The 17,589-nt window shown below is 37.8% G+C and overlaps 1 protein-coding gene across 8 annotated transcripts in view; it reads right to left on the bottom strand.

Moving 5' to 3' along the window:
- HECTD1 (HECT domain E3 ubiquitin protein ligase 1) overlaps nucleotides 1–17,589 on the bottom strand; it is a 105,927-nt gene that overhangs the window by 26,450 nt on the left and 61,888 nt on the right. For 4 of the 8 annotated variants that reach the window (XR_003093736.1, XM_025202481.1, XM_025202483.1 and 1 more), the window contains exons 20-27: nucleotides 16,794–16,928; nucleotides 16,562–16,701; nucleotides 15,815–16,138; nucleotides 14,560–14,726; nucleotides 14,206–14,382; nucleotides 10,260–11,096; nucleotides 6,734–6,955; nucleotides 3,070–3,203 (exon numbers count right to left, since the gene is read on the bottom strand). Coding sequence is in view for 7 of the 8 variants with exons in the window: in XM_025202481.1 (XP_025058266.1) it covers nucleotides 3,070–3,203; nucleotides 6,734–6,955; nucleotides 10,260–11,096; nucleotides 14,206–14,382; nucleotides 14,560–14,726; nucleotides 15,815–16,138; nucleotides 16,562–16,701; nucleotides 16,794–16,928 (2,136 nt within the window). In the remaining variant the exon portion in view is untranslated. The remainder of the gene's footprint in view (nucleotides 1–3,069; nucleotides 3,204–6,733; nucleotides 6,956–10,259; nucleotides 11,097–14,205; nucleotides 14,383–14,559; nucleotides 14,727–15,814; nucleotides 16,139–16,561; nucleotides 16,702–16,793; nucleotides 16,929–17,589) is intronic. The other 4 variants (XM_025202482.1, XM_014519292.2, XM_025202485.1 and 1 more) reach the window with 3 other exon arrangements.

The raw sequence follows: 17,589 nt of genomic DNA, 5'->3' as shown, positions 1-17,589 counted from the left end.
AAAACCCCGGTGCAGGGACAAGTTTCCCGCCTTTTCTGCAGCTTCTTTTGCAGAGTGCATTGCTCATGTTGCAAGAGGAATGCACGGTGCAAAAGAGTTCCCGCCACCGGTATGCAAATTCGTTCCCCGAATTAGAACAGCTATTGGCTAGTTCTAAATTATTCACACGTGGTGGCTAACGATTGGCCTGTTAGCCGTATAAGAGGCTTGAGCAGTTTCCGCCCAAGCCGAAGAGGACTCCACATCCATCTCGTGGGGACTCTGGGTACACGGCAGGGTAATAGAAACCCTGTGTGAGATCCAGAGGAGCTTGGCGGCCTGATCCACCGCCCACCTCTTCCCGTCTTCGAGCGCGACTTTTATAAGACGTATCTACGACTCCCATTTTCGTGGCTCGTTCACCTAGAGCATCCGGAGCTTTGTACCGTGGAGCCTAGCAACCTCCACGAGACCGTCTGTGTTGTCTGTCTGTAACCGCAACGCAAGCAAGTTTTCCAGCCTACACCACTGCCATCTCGGTGTAAGTAAACAATCTTTAAAACTACCCATACGCGTCTGTGCCTAATTCCAGCTCGACGGCCTCCCCGGGCTGCTGGCCACAGCCCGCGTACAGCACGGAAAAGGGCTCGGGTCACTCCCGGCCCGCACAGTAGTCTACAATTTAGTGGACAAGCAACAACCAAGAAAAAGTACAGTAAATCTACCTTCCCTTCCCCCCCCCGCCCCCGCCATCAGTATACTAAACCAATACAAAGGTACTCCTAGTATGCCAGTACTGGAGATGACTGACAATCTGTTTTATCAAATCAAACTGAAAACAGTTTTAGGGGCAGCCTGTGCACCTGAGCTGCCACAGTGGTTCGTGTGTGTAGTCTGGGTCCCTCACATCCTCCTCATTCTCTACAGCTCAACTCCTCATGCAAGCTTTAGCTCCCAAGATGAACTGTGACTCCTCAGGACTTGCTGACATGGCTCTACTATGATTATATTGAACTATGAGCAGTGCATCTATGCTCAAGTCAGAATCTGATCTAGAACAGGATGGGAGCATGAAGCACCACAGCAGTACAAAGAAATACAGATTTATAAGAACCAAGCCTGAATGAAATGCATTTCCAAACAAATGTGCCTTCACTTCCAGATCCACAAAATAACATTAATATTTTGACTGTGCGCCAAGATGAAAAATAAGGCGGCAAAATAATTTTGTGGAACAGACTTCTACTTTTTACAAGCTCTAGCAAATATGACTACCTTATGGCTTGTCTAAAATAGGCAGAAGGCAAGATAGATTTGCACCTTACAGACTGAGTAAATCAGAGATGCATAGCACAAGCTTTTGTGAGCTTGAGTTCATTTCATGGCCTTTAAATACATCAACTCCTTAGGGAGGAAGTACAATTTAATGCTTATTAGGACAAAGTACTGGAATTTAGGAGTGCTGGGTTTCTCTGACCTAGATTTAACTTGTTCCATGTCAAAACCACCATTCCCTCAAGTGCAAAATATGGTACCTTGCCATTTTGGTACACTACTCCAAAATTTATTTTTTTAATATTACTTGTTACTTCTTTTTGTAACTACAGATGACCCTTCTGCTTCCAATAACCTTCCATATAACACAACAGAGAAGGCAAAATAATACAATTATAAGCATTTAAAGGCATATCTACACTGCTAAATTGATGCAGCATATCACTTTCTGAACCAGAAGTAGTGTAGCCAGGTTTGAACTGTACTGTCTGGGCTAATTAGCTCAGCCTTTCAGTACTGTGAGAACCCAGCTACTTTACTGCCAGTTCAGGAGGTAGTGTGCCCAGAGCAGGACTTGTGCTTCAGCATAGTACTGCCTGGCACACAGCCAGAGATATAAACATACCCACAGTGAGCTATGCAAAGCTTTAACTGAAAGTACAACCCTAGCAGGGTATCTTTTGTTTTAATCAGATTTTGACTAAAAATATTTAAGATAGCGTATGTTAAAATCAGCCATAAGAGGGAGCTCATAATACATTCCCATAATATAAATGGATTAATTAAGATATGAGATGGAGGCCAAACTGTCCTAATTAGGTGTTTACAGCATCTAAGTATAGGTGGCTCGATTTACAGAAGAGCTGAGCCTGCATAATCATAGCGCAGTTAAGGAAATTTTGGGTGCTCAGTACATCTGTAAATGAATGTACTGAATTACCATGTCCCATAAGCAAATTAAGGTGAAATTCAGAACTCCAAAGTCTCTCTTTTTAGTACTTTCTCTTTTTAGCATATATGTTTCAAGTACTATCTACCTCCTTTATTGCAGTCCAAGCACTCACAGAATTATAGGCATCCCAGCTACCACAGAATAAACTAGGGCCACAGAATTAGCTATAAAAAGAACTGTGCAAGACATGTGGTAGGCTTCGTTATTTTTCTAAAAGATACCTAAAACATGGAATTACTGCACCGTTCCTTACATGTCTAAGTCTTAAATGCATGCTGAACCAGTCAGTACAGATTTCAGTAGCCCAATTTTTAAGCTGCGTGTCATTTCCTGGCTATATTAACCCGGTGAGCTATACTTTGCACTGGCTGTCTACTGTTTTCGGAGTTAAATTTTAACATGCCAGTTTTGGCCCAGAAACTGCTTTTTTTCCCTGATGAGACACCACCACAAGTACTTGACCTACTGTTCTACTGGAACAAACAAGGAGCTGGTGGTAGGGCATTCTTTAAACATCATCCCCCCTGCTCCTTGTTCCACAGCAGACCAAGATAGATAAGCTTCAAGGCCTGCTGAGATGCCATTTTTTCCCCGTATTCACTGCTAGTTTCATAAGCTACTTATGTTTATATGTTGCTGCTGGCATAGCACACTTTTGTCAGCATAAAGAGATTTTGCCATTCTATAAAAAATTTGAAGGGAGCCTAGAAAATTGGGACAGGTAGTCTTGTATAGTTATTATAAAACTAGGTTTAAAGGCTAGGAAGGTAAAGCCCCATAATGCTGGCATACTTATGGAACTGTTGCATATTTTTGACTAATTTCATTAAAGTATTTTTTGGTAGAATTGATATGCACTATACCATAACTTCCTCGTATTCCTGGTCTTCTTGATTGTCATCTTCATTTTCATCATCTTCCTCATCTGGTTCAGGTAGATCCTCATCGTCATCCAACTCTGCTAACAGAGTACTAGCCCGACAGCTATCTAGAAAATCTATATACAAGAAAAAACACAAAACAAGACCTTAACACGAGAAACTCTTAAGGAAATACTTTTGAAAACTGAAAGTGAGGAGAAAGAATGACAGAAGGTTTAATTTAATCCAGTGAACTATTATGGAAAAGACAGCTAAAATCTTTTCAAAGAATACTCCAATGTGAAAAAAAAGAAAAGCAGAAGGTAATCACCTAAGAAAATCCACATGGAAAGGGAACAAGAGAGCTTGTTCAAGAGACACAGTAAAAACTGGAAGTTTCTAACAATTTGTAACACCACGTAGAAATACTACATTTGATGATAACCAAGGATCCTGGTTTTCTCTGTTTAAAAATTGCAAATTCTCTGCAAAAACCCCAAATTCTTCAATTAAAACCCCCCAAATCTGTGATTAAAATGAAATGTTACTATATACACACACACACAGAGCTATCAACTGAACACAATGTTTTATTGATATATTTACAATTTTAAAGCAATTTGGAAGCTTACCAGCTTATCAGTCACTATACTAAAAATACATTCTAAATACCTAAAACTTTTAGAATTCGATTTTGGGTTTTAAATCAGATCTCCCCCTGCCCGCTTCACTACCAGGATGCAAGTCCAGGCCCCTCACTCCCCACCCACCGCCCCCTAGGTCCTGCCAGTGCCCCTCACTTCCCACCCACAGCATCCCTACTCCTGGTGGTGCCCCCCACTCCCCATTCACAGCCCTCCTGTCCCACCCCCCAAGCCCTGCCAGAGGGGGCCTCCAGCTGCCAGGGATCTGAGTACGCAGCCTCCTGCCCCACCAGCAGCGCCTGAGCCCCAGCTGCTCCCCACAGGAGGTGGCAGCTCCCCCTCCCCCACGGGTGGCACAGCTGGATCGAAACCCATGGCGGGGTGGGCAGATGCCGTCTGACCCCTGCAGACTTGGGCTCCCCACCCTGCTGCCCTCCCCCCAGGGGCCTCCATGGCCCAGTGGGTGGGACCCAGCATGACAAGACAGAGAAGAGCCATGCAGGGAAGCTTGTTGCCACCCACCACTGGGAGCTCCGTGCTGCCATGGTAAGGAGCCCCCCCCGCCTGCCTGGCAGCAGTGAGGGGCACGATACTGTACCGCCACCCCCACTGCTGCTGGGCATGCAGTGGGTGCTTTGCCAGGACAGTACAGAGTTTGCAGTGGCAATGCTTGCAGTGGGGGCCCCACATCTGCCCCCGCCCACGCATGTATCTGGGGGACACGTTCCCCCTGTTCCATTCCTGCTCCCAGGAGTCTGCTCAGTGGCAGGGAGAGAGCCCCCTCCTACACCCAGTCCCCTGTTCCAGATGAGCTGCCTGCAGCCCCATCCCACTCCCTGCTGGGACCCTGCAGCCACACACTGCAGCCCTGGGCCCCAAGCCCTACATACTGCCTTGCTGGGTAGCAGCTCCAGTCCTGCCCAAATCCCTTCCTCCCTCCCTCCCTTTGGGGGCCCCACTCCCCACTCCCCCACCAGAGATTTACCTGCAGGAGGTGGTAACCATGTGTTTGTGTGAGTGCACATATGCACGTGGCATCCCCTTCCTGACCACCCTCCTCCCAGCCCCTTACAGGCTGGAACTCTGCCCCCTGCAGAGAGCTCTTCACAAAGTGGAAAAATCAGTGTTTTTTTCAGTGAAAAAGAAAATTCCACTTTTCCCCCCATTTTTCTGTGGGAAACGGAAAACCCAGATCCCTGATAATAACAAGGGAAAATATATATTTTTTTTTTATTTACTTTTATCAGGCAATGCATCAAGCATTTAATAACTTTTCACATGCTTGGTTTCCCTGTCCATGTGGATCTCTTACAATTTAGAAAAAATACAGATCACCATAGTAAAACCACAAAAAATGATACAAAAGGAATACATAGATTTTCTTCTGCTACTTAAAATTTGTTAAAATGGATAAGAAATTGATAGTGCCCCTTTAACTAATGTGTGTACTAAACTATCACAAACAAAGAAATGGACTAAGTGAACAGTATTTGTCCGCAACCTTGTTTAAAAGGTAAGTTTATAATGTTTTGACAAGAGCCCCAGTATCTGTACATAGTAGCTCAGTAATCCAGCAAGCACATACTAAAGAAAGTTTGTTTAGCCTATTCTTAGTACGAAAGTAAGTCTTACTTAGAGCAAACAGTTGAAATTGTTGTATGGATGGAATATATATTTCCACATATCTCATGGAGCCACAATCTGCATTGTTCCCATTACTCCTACACTGACTCTAAAACTACTATCTAATCAGTCTCTCCCACTAAGTGCAGTGTGCTTTGAGCCACTTGGTCAGAACATAAAGCCATGTCAGCTCAATATCCGAGTGAGACTTGTTCCATTTGTCATCACAGAATCAAAGAAATTATAGGTAAGAATGAAATATTCAGACTTTACTAATTATTCCTCATCTGTGAAATGAACCTGATCCAGTGCCCATAATGTTAATAAGAAACCTTCCATGAATTTCAATAGACATTGGATTAGGCATAAAAACAAAACTGTTGTCTATGTTCTTTACTGCTTTACCTAGTTTAGCTTTAAAGAATTTTACTGAGTCAGCTTTCATGCTTTTTCTGCAGAGGCTATTCCTGGTCCAAGAACTCTCTCTGCTTGTGTTTTTGGGCTTATATTTAACTTAAAATTTTCCTTTACCTAGCTGCATCTTTTTAACTCCTCAACCATATCACTCACCTTAAATGACTTTAAATTCCCCTTCTTCCCCTCCATAGTTTACACCTTTCAAACAACTGTTTGCCTATCAACTTTAGTGATCACACTGCATATTATCAGTTGAAGTTTTACTGATATATTTATTTATAGAAAGATCCTCACATTCCCTTTATCACTGGTTTTTTAATTTCTTTTAAACTGCTCCAGCCTGCCACTTTAGGTGCAGTGCCATGTCATTCTGTTTTCATTCTCCAAGCTGTGTGCGTGTGCGTGTGTGCGTGTGCATACTGAAATAGCTCTGATTATTATGAGAATGAAAACAGAATGACATGGCACTGCACCTAAAATGGCATGTTGAGATTCTGCATACCTCAGCACCAGAGAAATTAAAAAAAAAACAGAATGATAAAGGGAATGGGATGATCTTTATTCCATAAATAAATAAATACAAATACACTCCCCCCTTATCTATATCTCAACATGGCTTTACAACACACAGGAAGAAGAAATGTCTGTAGTATAGTAACAGGCCTATTTATTCAATATTTAGATATTAAACCCATTGTCCTGATGCTTTAAGAAAAATCAAATATGAGATTAACTGTCTAAATAAAAAAGTTTTGACAAACATGTGGGAAAGACTGACAGACTATAAAAAAATCAAAACACTTCTATTAATGTCAAAATTATTTTGCAAGAGCAACGCCTAATATAACTAGTGACAGATGAACAGCTCAACTCTCAAGCACTTTTTAGTAAATAAATTACTAAGTGAAAAAATTATCACAAAGAAAGAAAAGAAAAATAATGAATGGGAAGTCTGATTATGTTCATTTAAAAATGAAACTTACCATATAAAGAATATTCTGCCTCCTGACCTGTATCGCTCTCACTAGATGTTGATGTTAGGCTAGTAGTTAAAGTGTTACTAAGTGACTGACCAACAGATAAAACTGTAGTTGCTGTAGCTACATTGCTGCTGCTAGTAACACTGGATGTAGACATGGTCACTGTTGATGTGGTACCAGTTGTAGTCAGATTAGGAAAACTTTGGGCACCCATAAGAGGAGAAGCTATAAAGATATGGTAAGATAAAATAAATGATTTGAAGAGTACAATTTACATGCATGACTCCTGTGCTTAAAAAAATTGGGTGGTTGAAAGTCAATGTGTAAATGTGTCATTTTACAAAGAAGAACAACAGGCTTATCTGAAGGGGATCCCTAAACAAAAAGCTGTACATATTACTTTGTTGCTAAACAGGGTATATGCACAGCTTGGAGCACTCTCTCTCATGGACATTTATAATTAAGCACAATTCTATTTAATAAATTCCAATGCCCAACAATGCCTTGAAAATCTGTTTCATTTTGCTCAACACAGTTACCAACACTGGAAAAATATTTGTGGAATAGCTACTGATATTGTAACTTCCCATAATCTGATAATCCAGTTTAATCTTACTTGACTGCTAACTAAAACCAATAATTGTTTAAAATTATATAGGGAAAAAGGTTCTAACTGGAAAAAAAGCCATTAGGAACCTAAAAAAGCTTTGGAACAGCTAATTTTGGGACACTTTAGAAGTATTACAGTAAATCTTAACTTCACATTTTGTCCATGGGTAACATTTATTTATTCATATGGACAATGTGCCTCTATCAGAAATCCTGTGGAAAATATAACTTCACTTCTTTATTATGCTTGAAATTTCATCCATAATTTTACATTAAGATGTTCTCTGGCTTTAATAATCCCTAACAAAAAAATTAAAACAAAAAAGCGAAATTGTGACTACATATTCAAATAAAAATGCACTAAATACATTTTACTTTCAATGTACAATGATGCATCTAACGAAGTGAAGCATTCTGTAATTACTTGCATGCTCAAAGTAAAGCATGTGTATGTTTGCAGGATCAGGGCAAAGCAGAAATCTACCTTGCTGCATACTATAATTTCCAAAAACATTAACCTTCAATTGGAACTACAATCTCTATGAAGTGGGTCATATCCAAATTGGAAATTAAAAAAAATCACTTCAATAAGCGAGGCAAAAGAAATTTTAGATACTGTTTTCAAAAGGAACACAATCAACTTATTGTACTTCAGAATTTGTAGATGTGCTTTTGATCCAGTTAACTAATTGAAAAGCTCAGAAAAAAATATTCTTCCAGTTTGTTCTGCCACTGTATTTGATATCTTTTTGGGTATAATACATTTTATTGCTTCCATTTCATTTTTTTATTGCTTCCATTTCATTCTGTAAGTAAATCAGTCATTACCTCCTCCTTTGTATGGATCTTTAATCAAAAACCCACTGGAAAAAATTTAAAATAAGAAAATGTAAACACAAAACTGAAAGGAGTAAAGCAGGCAGGTTTAATACCTGAAAACAATTTCATACTTTTTCTTAAATGGACTAGATTTTGAGGATGTTCCTAAGGCACCTGAACCAAATAAAAACAAAACCAAACATTTTTTAGATTGAGAAACACATAAAAAAATTCAAACCCAAATATTTTTAAAAGTCTTAAGTGCATTAAATAGGGGAATATATAGGTATGTTCTAACCCATAATTAGAAGTACAAACATTAAGATGCCAAGGGAATAATAAGAAAACAAAAAAGTCAACATATGCTAACACATGCAGTTGAAACAGGTCTCAGAAAAAGTGGTTAGCTCTCAGATAATCACTGTGCTATAATCTGATGAACGTTGATATTTTTAAATGACAGCTAAGCTGGTTCCCAAGGCCATCAAATCATCAACCGAGACTTCAGACCGACTTTTTCTGGACAGGCCTGTAAAAACATTTTGTGTGAATTCTAGGGCTTCTATTTAGCTGTGAACTGGTCCAACTTCGTTTTCTTTATTCAGTTACTTCCTGGTATATCTTTAAGGCAAAATATTCCATTTGCTGCTTTCACATATGATATCTAGTAAAATAAATCCTCATTTATGAGAATTAAAAAATAAGGAAAAAAAATGGCAACTTGAGGGGTGACTTTGCATCACCACTTTATTACTAGCTACAAACTTGACTCTCTGTCAGTTAAGAAGCTAGTGAAGTGTGTCGGGTTAAAATACACTGATATTGTCAACTCTATTTCACCCTGCAACACAAAATGACATCAACACTAACAATGTATTTCTGTTCTATAAAAACAAAAAATTGGAAATCTTTCCCTTCTCCCCTTCCTTCCATTTACAGTTTTTTCCTGCCACAAAAAGTGTTATTTTTCCAGTATAACTATAAGACTATCTAGCAAAGTGAAACTCACTGGGTATCACCATTAAAAAAAATAACAAATATTACTGAAGGAAGAAGCAATCCTTTTATTGAGTAATCATGTACCTATTGGGGAAAAAAAGCAATAAAATCCTAGGTACATATAAAAATGTACACCAAAAGGTACATATAAAATATGAAACAGTTGTTGCTTCCAAGCTAAAATGGTTTCACTTCTCTAAACTTGCTCATTTGATAAAATAGCAAGATACTAAATTTCCTTCATGTAAATTACCAGTCGGCCAAATCCACAGAAAAATCATCTGAGTTATGTAAAGTACTAAGTCAGACAGGAGCACTCTAACAGTTCAGAAAAGTGAACTCATTCATAACAGTCAGCAGTGATTTATTTACTTACCAAGCAATGAAAAGTTTTTAGCATAAGATTGAAATTAAGCAAGTGTACAGTTCCACTGAAATCAATGGAACTATACACATACTTAAAAGTTCAACATATGCATAACTCGTTTGTTGGACCAGAATCTTAATTATGACATAATCTTTGTTAATAATATAGTGTGATCATATATTGACTACAGCTGGTTCTACCATCAAAATGGGAAACTAATGAAAGTTTTAAAATGCATTTATATATTGCAGTGATTTTTTTTTTTTTTTAGGTAAGTCAATTCACAATATTCAAGAAATCCCTCATGAATTATACACATTCCTATGTGTGTACACCTGTACAATATGGAACGGATTTCAGAAGGCAGTCTGCAAAATTAACAGCTCTTAAATTTTTCCAGCCTCTTGATCCATATCTAAGTAGCAAACTTTCAAACTTACATAACAGGAATAGAGTTAATTTCTTTTTCAGAAAATAATGCAGAAAAGAGCAAGGACACTTGATACCACCATAGGTATCAATTAATAAAGAAATGGCAATAGACCATTTCCCAAATAAAATGAACTTCTACAAGTTCTACAAGCTCATATATATATAGCAGGTAATTAGGTAGTTAAAATTCCGCACTGACATTTGAAAAGTCTAAAAGCTAAAAAAGCACATCCTTCTCCCTTCCTCTTGCATGAAGCATCTGACCTCATGCTGATTAAAAAAAAATATATATAGATTACTTACTTGCAGTGCTCATGACATTCCTTCCCAAAGTATTAGTGTTGTTATCACTGCTACTTCGACTTAAGTTCATGTTGTTTGTGGCATTGGTACGTGCTATATTGGCTACTCTTCGTACAAAAGACTCCAAGCTAGATGTTTCTCGTGAGGATAAGTTAGGAACACTTGCACTGGAGCTCATCGGTGCCCCAGCAGCCAACAAGGAACTCACTGACAGTCTATTACTTGCTGAAGAGCTAAGAGGTCGTTGTGAAGTTGCTTCTTTATTGGTCAATTCAGATACTGAACTAACATCAGGAGAGCTCACACTAACAATTCCCATGGAGATGGCACTAGACTCCCCAGTGGTACGTATTGAATTATCAGGACCTAACTTCCTTTCCGCATTTTCATTTCCCATGTCCGCTGTTAAGGTGCTGGTGCTTGCACTGGATGATGACCCTACTTCAGCTTGAGGCATGCTATCTGCAGAAGACAGAACAACAATTGGCTCGTGGACGTCAGTGCCTGAAACTATATTTTGTTCCATTACACTTTCTGATCTCCGCTCCATTTTTGTCGAACCCAAGCTGATGTCGCTGCTACTGGCCACGCTACACACAGAACTGCTGCTTCCTTTTCTACTTGAGGAGCCTGCAGCAGCAGTTGTCTTGTCTGGACAGTTGTTTTTCACCAAGCTGCTCCATGACTGCGCTGTGCCTGAAACAGTGGATGAAACAGGTTTGGGTGATGCCGCTGAATCAGGGTCGTACCCTGGTGCAAGCTTGAGGTCAAACTTTCCTTCTGCGCCCATACGGTAAGAGTTAGAGCCACCAGCATCCCAGGTGACATCAATCCAGCCTGGAAAGGGACAGGAGTTTATGAGACCCAGCAGAAAGCAGACAGGAGCGTGTCAGACAGTAGCTCCACAATATGGGATCAGCTTTTCAACAGGGCTGCATTTTTGATTTACTAAAATTATTCACTAATTTTAATGCCAAATAAAATGAAAAGTTTTGGATTTAAAATAATTTGGTAATTTATTAGAACTAAAGTTGGCATGCACATGCCATGATCAAACTACTTGCAGGATATGAGAAGCCAACCAAAAATATTTGCTCCAGGATGTAACTTGGCATACTAGATTTTTGTGGCATCTTCTACTTTGAAACTTTTTTTAAAATTTTAAATAGGCAAGAGTTCTAAGCCCAGGTGTATGTTCTTTTGAAAATCAAATGCTTACTATATCTGAGAAGCAATATAATCTTCCTTAAATTAAGAAAATACAAAACCAAAATTTTGAAGTTATGAATTTTGCAGACTATATTTCTCTGAGGAAACTGCAACTGTTAGAAGAGCATTATAGATTTTTTTGGTTTCTGAGAAGTGTGTAAGAAAAAACATCTTCAAGATACAAAATGAAAAATTAAAAAAAATATATAAATAAATGGATTTGTTTGGGTCTTTTTCATTCTTAAATTTTAATTCAAAATAATGAAATTCAGGGTTTTTAATAGTTCGGTAATAGTATATGCCTATCCTGTATTTCTTACTTTCACAGATAGCCTCAGGGACTTCCACAGTAGTACACAAGCGAAGACCATGTTTGAGTAAATTTACAGGATTGGATTCTGGCACTATAAAAGTAATTGGACAATTACTTGTTTTTTAAATAGGGATCCAACTTCTCAAATTATTTACTGGATGACACTTGAAATAGATCTTATTGTAATATAAACGTAAGAAAATAGAAAGATTAAGATGGTCACTTAATCCATAATTTACGCACAACGGCATGAAAAAGCAGAATGCCAGTCTTCCGTTTCATTTTTTTTTTTTTACCAATGTGAGAATGTTTCCCACATTCATAAAATGTATATAAAGTTTCTTTTAGTATATATTTTACTATATGTTAAGTTATAATGAAGCTTTTTACTGCAGTTTCAGCTGATCAAAAAACCCCCTTTTCTGAGGCTTAAATCGCTGCATATCATATCATGTGGAACAACACAAATCTCTCAGGATCAAATGCCCGTTTATTTTCATTAAATAACAGATACAAGCCTTGATTAAAAATCGTTTGTGCACTGTAGTTAGCTCCAAAAGTTATGCTTTCTGGATAGAGCATGACAACAACAGCACCTGACAAGGACAAGAATCCTTAATGTAAACTAAAACCAATTTTTCGAACAAAATATAAATTTCACAAACGATTCTCAATCTTGGCCAGCAAACTCATTCTGGGAAGAAAGAGTTTTAAGATAAATTAAAAATCTTAAGATCTGAAAAACAGCTATCAAGCTCTCATGTTAGCAGCTTCATAAACCATGTAGCTTTTTTGTTTTAGGTACATATTGATATATGTCAAAGGGGGATTATACTTGGGCAGTTTCAATTAAGCTCAGGCTGTAACTTTACATGCCACAAAGAAATTTTAAATTTTTTCATTTATCTCTGTAAGCAAGTAGTTCAGGATTTCAGATGGCTTTCTTACTAAACCATATATGCAACTTAAGGAAAAGACATCTTAGTTAAAACAACATGACTATTGCTTTTATGGAAGTCTGGAGTAAATATCTTGAAGAAGCATTTTTGGGTTTTTCCCCCCTGTAGGTCCTTTCCTATACCTTTTTTTTTTTTTTTTTTTTGGGGGGGGGGGGGGGGGAAGAAGGACGTTAAACTTGCATATAACATTTTTCTATGCACTATAAAAAAATCACTTTCTATGCATTAGGTTTCTTCTTCCTAGAGTGTACAGAAAACTCTGGCCACAATCCAAAGTGCTCTGACCTGTGAGTAGTCCCACTGAGGTCACAAGGATGTTATTTGCAATACTCTATCCCCCAACAGGATGACTACAGTACAGAGAAAGAAACTGTTGTTTATTTTCATGTAAATGTAGTATCACCACACAATGGTTGAGCAATAATGTAAATAAGTGCAACTATTAAACTTTTGGTGGAAAAAACAAAACAAAAACAGGGACAAGCTACTGATTTGCTAGGAAGTTTGCATAACATGAATGTTACTCACCAGTTATGATTAGAAAAGTATTGCAAGAAAGACTATGGGTATGGCTGCCTCTTATGAACACCACACTGACTACAGAAGAGCTCCCTACAAGCTATACTGAAGTTAAAAAAAGGAAAGAAATTTAAAAATAAAATAAAAAACTGTCTAAGGAGCATGAGGTATTAAAGCACTACTAAAAAGGTCTGGACAACTCTACTTAAGGAAACTGAAGATGCAGGAAGGAATAAATTCTTCATTTAAGAGGCCTCAGAAACGGAGTTAGCATTACATACAAAACAGGAAAAACAAATGATTGCCTCCATTCTGAAGCCTCTTTGATAGTTCCCTATCAAAGCTCTGGCCTCCAGGGCTTTTGCAGGCTTGCATCAGCCCCTCAATATTCACTTAACTGATTTTATATTGTAAATTAGAAATAGTGGCCTGATCCCCGTGAAGCTTGCAAGTTAGAAAAGGTATAGAACATAACAAGAAGGCAGAAAAAATGTTGCAAACGCTAAGCTAGAAGAAAAGAAGAAAGATACTTTAAGATTAAGCAGACAAGAAGCTTAATTTGTCAACTGGACAAATCAATGTTACGCAACAAACTTTTTCAGCTCTAACAGATTCTGTAACAACAATTTGGGTTTTTGATTTGGCAAAGTGCTAAAGCTGTTTATAGCAACCTCCATTTTTAAACCAACTCTATGTCTATCTTTATATAAATACTGAAACACTTTACTCTCATGGATTAAAAAGACAAAAAAAATAATCATAGTTCAACAACAGTGAAAAGATGCATTTAAATCTACCTTCTCTAAAATATTGAGATCTGTTCCCTAAAAAGAACATAATCATTTTCAAAACATGCCAAAGAGAAAACATCACCAATTCTGTAATCAAGATGTGACAAAACATGCAATCCAAAACCAGCTGTAAATTCAAAAAAACACTTGCTCACCATTGTGTAATTCTCCTGTAACAGTGCCTTCGCCCTGTGGGCTCCCATCCTGATCTCGCCATTTCCAATCAATTCCTCTAATTACACGAGCACCAGGAACCATATACTTCAAAACTTGAGAGCGAACCAGACGTCTCTGCCTTCGCAAATTAGCTTCAGCTTCCTTTGCTGCTTTTCCTAGAAGCAGTAATTGAAATCTTGATCATAATCTTTTTTTAAAAGGAAAAACTAGACAAGGTTGTTAAAAGCATGCTTACAGTCTTAACTTATCACTTGCTCACTTCTTTTTTTTTTGGCTATGCATTCAACATCACCTTGTTAATAAGATAGAAGGATGGAAAAACTCTATCTTACCCAACTGATCTTCACACACTCCATTTACAGTGCCATAAAGTTCAAAACCAGACAGGGAGAGGTAGTGTGTTTGCCCACTGGCATTCTTTCCCATCTGCTTTATTCTTATATGTCTCCACCCTTGCTTCTCATCCTTTGGTGGGTCTAAGGGCCATGTTGCTGTTGATCTTCATGTTAATTCAAGGGAATAAAGGGACAAAGTTTACTTTTTTCTACTGGCAATTTACTGAAATCACAAAATCTGAGACCACCAAGAAAAACATGAAAAAACAAGAAACGCTGCAAAGTCTGGATTAGTGCTAATCAGAATTCCCCCCCAAAAACTACTATCCATTTTCTCCAAAAATAAAGTAGCTCTTTCAGCACAAGAGTAAATTCCCATCCCCCAATATGAAAAACACATTAGCAATCTCATAGACCACTTCTGCTGATCTTTGACTGCACAAAGCACTCAAACCTCTGTACAAAGTTACATAATACTTCCATACAGCAATACCAACTGTATATTTCAGGAAACTAATATTACGAAAGTAAATAACTTATTTTACTGGCCCTTAATTTGACAGTTAAAACTTTAAAAAAAGCCAACATCCCATCAGTAATTAGTTTGACATGAATCACCGGTCAAGTGCCTATTGGAAAGCCAAGCCTCAAATGGGGGAAACGTAACCATTTTATGTTATCATGGTGCAATTTAAACTTAAAATTATATCGACTTATTTTGGTATAAGGGAATGTAAACCTTAAAATGTTACTGATCAAGTAAGCTTGGACTCAGGAAAGTTTATGCCATATTCCTCTGGTTTATTTAGTCTATAGCAAACATTTAAACCAATTAACTCAAACCTATTATTTCCATTGCTTATGAAAAATCTTAGAAGTTACACAATAATCCAGTTTTACTCTTAAATTAAACTTAGACATCTTTTATATTCTCAGGGTAGAATGATGGAAAGACATTTTCTAACAATACTAAACCTCTTTGATCATATCCACTAAGACAGGAAAAAACAAGGAACTGTGCACAACACGAGTGCATCACTTCCTCATATCTCTGCTACTCGTAGATATTTAAATTCATAAAGCATTAAGAAAAATATAAATCAAAATGTAAAACTGAATTTGCAGACAAACTAACTGACAAAAATTAAGAAAAAAATAAAATTAAAGATGCATTTTCTAAAGTCTAACAAAGTTATGTTTTTAACCAAGAGTGCTCATATTTATGAAAGCAGATAAATACTCTTCAACATACCCTGGTTCATTGAGACTACAGTCATCAACATGAGTATATAAAGTGGTCCAATTCTGTCCATCCTTCGACACCTGGAAAACCCAATTTCTGAGAGCAGATCTTCCATAACCACGAGCATGGCGTAAGGTATAAGCTGATGGTATGACCCAAAGACCAAGATCTATGGCAAACCAAGCATTCTTATCATCATTAGTATGACAATTCAAAGCTGAACTGTCACGACTTAAGACGTCTTCCAAACGGCCATACGGTAGATTTCTTCCTTCTGAAGATGTAACCACTACTAACCCATAGGCTGCTGGATTCACCCACTCATATGCAGTTCTAATTGAAAAAGAGAAATGTACTATTTGATTACTATTTACTTCTAAGTAACAAGTGAGTATCCAAAATGTTACTAAAAGATGATCTCTAGGATATAATTAACTTCATTTTTTTCTTTAAAATCTTCATAGCTACATAAATATCAGTAATTCAAAGACAATCCAAACATTTCACAGTATCATAGTGGCTTTAAAGGACTATTTTGCATTGATAAGGGAGAAATTAGATCCCAAACAATAAGCTTCAGAGATCTGTAAACTTCTTCAGGTACAATGCACAGGAATTTAAAAATCAATCCATCAATACTAGCAGACAAACTTCTTAGAAAAAAAATCTATTCCACTTCATTTCTTTCAATGTTATTCTTCTTGATTACGATTTATCTAATTTGACTTATTTCCCGCCCCCCCCGGCAATTCTTACTTTGCATTTGTCCCAATCCAGTAAATAATCCCATTTTCATCAAAATCATGTTGGTGTCTGAATACAAAAGTTTGGCCTTCACGTAGTTTTCGGACAAAAATGAAAGAAGCCCTATCAAAGTCATACCACTGCTTTGCTACCTAGAGAATGAAAAAAAATGCAATTACAACTTAAGTACTATCAAAACAGAAAGGCTCTATTCTGTGTAGTGTCTGTGTGGGATGCTGCTCACCATTTTCAGGAGGTATTGTTCTAAAGATTCTACCGTTGCCAAAGGCTCCATTTTCAACATTCGGCCAGTTCGATCAATCAAAGATGTCTCTCCAGAAGCACGTTCTAAACGAAATCTCAGTCTTCTTGTTAATATCTAAGAGCACAACGAAACATTAATAATTAAGGAAAATTAGGTTGGCGATTAAGAAGAACTGACTATGAGGGTGATCAAGCACTGGAACACACTATGTAGAGAGGTTGGGGAATCTCCATCCCTGAAAATTTTCAAGAGTAGGTTAAACAGACATGTAGTTGGGATGGTTTAGTCAGAGATGATCCTGCCTTGAGCGAGGGGTTGGACTAAATGACTTCATGAGATCCCTTCCTGCCCTAGTTATCCATGATCCTAAATGACTCTTCTATTCAAAGTACCATATTTCATCAGATTAAAAACATGTCTTTCCTACTGTTTTTTCAACCCCCCGCCCCAAAACAACCCCCATTAAATCAATAATGAATGGAAATTAAGTTTGAATGACCTCATAAAAACACACAATAGAATCAATATACAAATGTTAAAAATCCTACAAGATTGCAACCAATACTGTCCCATCTCTATGAATATAGAGGAGGTGGAAGTATTTAAGAAGAGACTGGACAACTACTGGTCAGGGGTGAACTAAGAGTATCTTTGCCATGGTTTACTATAGATATTTCCAAGGCTTCTGGGCTTTACTGGTTTCCTCATGGGACCAAGAAGATTAGACAATGGATTTGTAAAGAATGCTTTAGATGCAAATGATTCTACCGGGGGG

This window comes from Alligator sinensis, unplaced genomic scaffold (assembly GCF_000455745.1).
Source record: "Alligator sinensis unplaced genomic scaffold, ASM45574v1 scaffold720_1, whole genome shotgun sequence".
NCBI classification, from domain to species: domain Eukaryota; kingdom Metazoa; phylum Chordata; order Crocodylia; family Alligatoridae; genus Alligator; species Alligator sinensis.
Note: the sequence above shows the minus strand (reverse complement) of the source record. Positions and strands in the feature narration are given on the sequence as shown.